Source organism: Otolemur garnettii, unplaced genomic scaffold, assembly GCF_000181295.1.
Source record: "Otolemur garnettii isolate 467f Iridium unplaced genomic scaffold, OtoGar3 scaffold00077, whole genome shotgun sequence".
In the NCBI taxonomy this organism is placed as follows: domain Eukaryota; kingdom Metazoa; phylum Chordata; class Mammalia; order Primates; family Galagidae; genus Otolemur; species Otolemur garnettii.
The window spans coordinates 2,963,947-2,969,718 of NW_003852472.1; the positions used below are offsets into that span (position 1 = coordinate 2,963,947).

Consider the following 5,772-nt stretch of genomic DNA (forward strand, 5'->3'; position numbering starts at 1 on the left):
TTTTTGTATTTTTAGTATTAATTATTATATTAGTAGATGTGGGGGATCTCCACTCATGAGCTCAAGCAATCCTTCTGCCTTGGCCTCCCAGAGTGCTGGGATTATTGGTTTGCACCACCATGCCCACCATGATCTAACTTTTAAATTATATTTTAATAAGTTTAATTATATTTTAGAAGTTGTAGTTTGAGGTAATCATGGTGGTTGCTACTATACACAGGTACACTGTGAGGTACCTTATATTTGTTATTTTTCAATAACTCAAAGTCTGTGTTAGTGTCAACCCAGTTTTACAAATAAAGTAAAACTTAAGAGAAGTTGAATAACTCCTCAAGGTCATATGACTTACTGGTATGTGGAAGAGTTGGGATTTAAACCAGTGCCTCCTCAAATAGAACACTTAATACAACTGAGAAAAGAGCATCTCAGTTTAAATGGGTTAGTAATACACACCATATATTTGAGGATCCAATGGAGATTTTCTTTCTTTTTTTCCTTTTTTCTTTGAGACCAGTCTTAGTTTGTCACCCTCAGTAGAGTGCTGTGGTGTTACAGATCGCAGCAATCTTAAGTCTTTGGGCTCAAGTAATTCCCCTGCCTCAGCCTCCGGAGTATCTGGGACTACAGGCACCTGGCACACGCCCAGCTATTTTTAGAGACCATGGTCTTGCATTTGCTCAGGCTGGCCTCAAACTCCTGAGTTCGGGCAATCCACCCACCTCAGCCTCCCAGAGTGCTAGGATTACAGGCCTGAGCCACTGCACCTGGCCTTTCGATGGGATATTGCATGGTCAGCAGAGACTATGTACATAGACTTACTGCGCAGTGTCCAGGGTTTTTGTTCAAACGTTCTTATTGTCCATAATAAGGCAATAGAGAGAAACAGTTGTGTTACGCATGAATGTATTAAACTTGAGGAGCTTCAGTAATGTATTTTAAACAGCCCATTTCTGTATTTCTTACTACTGTTTTGTGTAAAGAAGGGTATTTGCTTAGGTTTAAGATACCAGTACTTAGCAGATATAGATTCTAAGTGAATAGGAGAAAAACAGTTGCTTAGAAGAATATGTTATATTTGGATTTAATTTTTCAGAAATGTATTTTTACATGTCTTTTGTGTTGGGTTTTTGTCACCCAAAACAGGTAACCTTTTTAATAAATGATATTCTATAACCTTTAAAGAAGCTGTTACTGTACTTTAGAGTGGATAGCTTTGCCTGCGGTGCTGGTGCAAGTTGACGTAGCTGAGTGGAAGACATCTTTGCTTGTTTTGCTTGTCCTGCTCTGAGACAGGAACACATAGGCAGACTTGAATCCTGTCTGTCTCCCCTCCTAGGTCCCGCGGCAGTGCTGGTGGCCATGGCTCCCGTAGCCAGAAGGAGCTGCCCACAGAGCCCCCCTACACAGCGTATGTAGGAAATCTACCTTTTAATACGGTTCAGGGCGACATAGATGCTATCTTTAAGGATCTCAGCATAAGGAGTGTACGGCTAGTCAGAGACAAAGACACAGACAAATTTAAAGGTGAGTTTTGGGAAATTCTTACTGTGTATTATAAAGGGTGGGGGAGAGGAGGTGGAGGGGTCTAAATGAAAATGTATGAGTGAACCAGAAGGCTCTAGTCATGAAAGTGTTTTAAATATTTGCCTGGTCCAAGTAGCTGAATAAATATTAACCCTTTAACTCATAGGTCCTCAGTTTCACTAGGGGGGAAATATTTTATGCAAAATCTAGTTTGTAGAACTAGTGACACTTGCCTGGGTTTGTTTGCCTTACTTTATAGCAGTCTGTGTCTGCCATTAAAGGAGTTATCCAGGAATGAAATTAATAGAACTGAGGCCTTTAAAGACACATTTCACCTTGACTAGCCCATAGATTGTTCTTTGTAGTTTGCTATAATCCAGTTATTATAAAGCCCAAAAGATAACTACTAGAGTTGTCAGTATATATTTGTAAATTCAGGGCTTGTGTTTGGAGAGGGTTGGCTCAAATTTCCAATTTTAGTATCTATAGGTAGTATCTCCTTAGGGTGCGTGAGCAGACAGCTTTCAAGATTTTTGAAGGGAATTGTGCCCAGTATTTAAGTGAATTGTTCTAGGTACACGGATATTTGGCTTACACATCCATGAAAATTAGAGTGACTTAAGGTGGGGAAGGGTATACCAACGAGAGGAAAATTGCTGAGCTGAGTGTTTTTGTGTATAGATGGTACTAATCATCAGTTAAATGTGTGGCAGTAAGTTCCGTCAGTTAGCTTGCTAGCAAGCATTAGGGAATTCAGACTTTTGGGGTGAACTTAGTCCTTGGAATGGGCCAGTAGCTGCAAGTTTTGGAGATTATCTTGGAGGATCATCAGTTTAGCAAATCTAGAGTATGAGATGCATAATTGAGCTGATGTTTTCTTTATGAACTTGAGTGATTTTTCTCAATTAGTCTCAACACTGAATACATTTAGGGAGGAAAGCTGAAGGCAGGGGGATCCTCCAGCCAAGGCAGTACATTTTTTACACAAATGGCCAACAGATAAAGTTTGGACTCAGGGCTTCAAAGCACTTGCAATCTAGTGGGCTTCAAAGATGAAGTATTGTTACTACTTGGGATAAAAATACTTGGGAGTTGGATATAGGGTGCCACATGAACATAATCTAGGGGGTAGGAATACCTAACCCAGATTTAGACACCACACCACCAAGATGGAACAATGTCAGAATCCAGCACCAAGGGCCCAGATTATCATTAACACATGCTGGGACCTATCTATCTTTTAATCAGATTCAAAGAATACTCTTGTTGCCTATATTAAAATTATAATAGTCAATATGTACTGATAACAAAAGATTAATACAAGTCACACTGAGCACCTCTTGTAATTGCAGAAGTCAAACGTGACTCGAGTATCATAAATTTATTACAGCTTTTTCCTTTCTTAAAATGTGTATACATTTTTTTGGCACCTTCTGTATTTTTAGCTTTATGAAGCAGATTTTATATCAACTACCTAAGTAGTAAGTTAATGGACACTCTAAGCCTCTTTCTCCAAAGCCTTTTAGGTATCAAATTTGAATAACAGCTCTGCAATGAACCAAGAAAGGTTTTAATGTTATGGTTAAAACATAAAAGAAAAATTTTATAGAAACACAGCTGTTATTTCAGTGCATGTCTGATTACCATTTTCTGACTGATAAAATACAGGGTGGCCATAAAGTTCGAGTGCAATATAAAATAGTGAGGGAAGAATACCCATCAAGTTGTATTTATTGAAAGCAAATTATGCTCTTTCAGGCTGTACTGGTCTGCTGTCATCTTGATGAAACAAAAAATGATAGTTCTGATGTAGGGAAAATAGTATAGGGAGGACCTTACCCAGAATTACTTGAGGACTTGGGGTTTGCTTTCTCTTACAGGATTCTGCTATGTAGAATTCGATGAGGTGGATTCCCTTAAGGAAGCTTTGACATACGATGGTGCAGTAAGTATCCTCAGGTTTTCTCTGTCATGTTAGCAGTTGGGAGTTTTTTCCTTGCCAATACTTATACTGTTTTCCCCTTATCATTAGCTGTTGGGTGATCGGTCACTTCGTGTGGACATTGCAGAAGGCAGAAAACAAGATAAAGGTGGCTTTGGATTCAGAAAAGGTGGACCAGATGACAGAGGTGATTGGTTCTTCTAAAACTGAACGTCATAAAAATTTGCTATATGCCACAGATTACAGCTCTTGAACTTTACTGCTAGAACTCTCATCTAATAGGTCCGATAGGTTCTTGTGAGTTCTTAAAAATACGCATAGAATCTTGAAAGAATAGATGATGCTTCTGCAAGCCTGGGTTTTGTTTTTTGGTTTTTTTTCCTCTGTTGGCAGCAAAAACTCTTAAAATAATTTCATTGAACTTCCCATCACATGAGTTATACATCTTCCAAATGAATTTTTTCATGTTTGTGCAGCAAGGTAATGATACAACCTCAACTTTATCTTTTTTGTGTATCCTCAGGAATGGGTGGCTCTCGAGAATCTAGAGGTGGATGGGATTCCCGGGATGACTTCAATTCCGGTATCAGTATTTAAAGTATCACCACTTACTTTTTTCCAGTGGCCTTGCTGCTGTTGTATGTTTCTTGTGAGTAGCCCACCTGGCTGGACTACTTCTTTAGTTCTTTTAACAAATACAACTTTCCTAAAAGGTACCCAGGCATGCAAGTAAGCGTCTCTTACAGCCTATAAGGACTTGAGCACTCCACAGTTTGTCAGCCTCTACTATTCCTTTGATATACACAAGCCTCAGTCTGGCTCAAGCATCTTTCTCAGGCTCTAGCCCAGGGAAACTCCTTGGTGGTTTTGTGTGCAGCACAAAGAGAAGTTTATTACTTCTACAAAACATAATATAGAGGTAGCTGTGGTTCCTGGTGGCTCCTTCCTAGATGATAAAAGGTAGTCTTCCTGATGGCCTGTTTTTCTTTTAATGGCAAACAATGATTATGTTCCCCATCCCCTTTTTTGCCAACCCAGGCAGATCAATTCTGTTTTTAACTCGGGAGATCAGTTTGCATGCCAAGCCTCTGCTTTGAGGGATTGGTCTCCTAAGCATTTCTTTATCTCTACTTTTTTATTTTTTGAATTGTAAGTATGTTTTTTTATATATACAAAAAGTCAGTTTTAACAGAAATATGGTAGGAACAGAAAACAAGTCTGTATCCTTTCCCACAAACTTGAAATGCTCTCTCCACTATATAAGAACATCAGCACTCCCTCCCCACCCCAAAACAAACACGTGAAGTAATTGGTAAGTATAAAAGAGTCTGGTGCAACTCATCTTGGAAGTTTGAAATTCTTAAATTTATATTACTACTGCTGTAGGTAAACAGTTAACTGTTAACTATCTATTGAGTAGGTTTTTTTTTTTAAGTCCTATAGCCAGTCAGAAATGAGCTTATTCATAAAAGTACAGTATGATCCAGTAAACCTGTAATTTTATGTATAAGCTAGTCTCTGATTGAAACATGCAACAAATGTCTTCTCTGAGCTAACCAGTTGACTCAATGAGTGGTGGCCTTTGACCTGCCAGTTTTGTATTTGCAGGTGCTGTGGACGGTACCTAAATAACTAACGCCTTCTTCTCTTGGCTCAGCTTGGCCGTTCTTCTCTTGGCTCAGCTTGGCCGTTGGTGCTCAGGCAGAGACAACAGTGAGCACAAGCCACAGCCTTGCCACCTGTCAATTCCAGCTGTAGCATGTGGTGACATCTAAAACCTGATGTGCTCACGGGATGGGATAACGGTTGATTTGGTGCAGAAATGGATATTTTTTTACTCTTTAATAGAATGGTGCTTTATTTTTTTAATGATACATGTTCATTGTTTTAAAAAAAAAGTGACAGAGAAGAAAACAAAGTTTCAGGCTCCGTGGCTCATACCTATAATTCTAGCACTCTGGGAGGCCAGGGTGGGTGGATCACTTGAGCTTAGGAGTTTGAGGCCAGACTAAGCAAGAGTGAGACCCCGTCTCTAAAAACTACCCGGGTGTTGTGGTGGGTACCCAACTACTTGGGAGGCCGAGGCAATTAGGCCTCTTGAGCCCAAGAGTTTGAGGTTGCTGTGAGCTATGATGCCACAGCACTCTATGACGGTGACAGAGCTCTGCCTCAAAATAAGAAAGAAAGAAAGCAAATAAAAACATCCTAACAGCAGAAATAGCCAGTGTGTTAAACTAAGCTTTGTAAAGAAAGCTCTGAAGATTCTCATCAATAGTTTGCTTCCGGCTCGGCGCCTATGGCTCAGC

The 5,772-nt window shown here is 39.7% G+C and overlaps 1 protein-coding gene across 2 annotated transcripts in view; it reads left to right on the top strand.

Moving 5' to 3' along the window:
• EIF4H (eukaryotic translation initiation factor 4H) overlaps positions 1-5,772 on the top strand; it is a 30,248-nt gene that overhangs the window by 18,198 nt on the left and 6,278 nt on the right. Inside the window, exons 2-5 of one of the 2 annotated variants that reach the window (XM_003794202.3) lie at positions 1,337-1,524; positions 3,405-3,469; positions 3,557-3,653; positions 3,990-4,049. In XM_003794202.3, coding sequence (XP_003794250.1) covers positions 1,337-1,524; positions 3,405-3,469; positions 3,557-3,653; positions 3,990-4,049 — 410 coding nt within the window. The remainder of the gene's footprint in view (positions 1-1,336; positions 1,525-3,404; positions 3,470-3,556; positions 3,654-3,989; positions 4,050-5,772) is intronic. The other variant, XM_003794201.3, reaches the window with a different exon arrangement.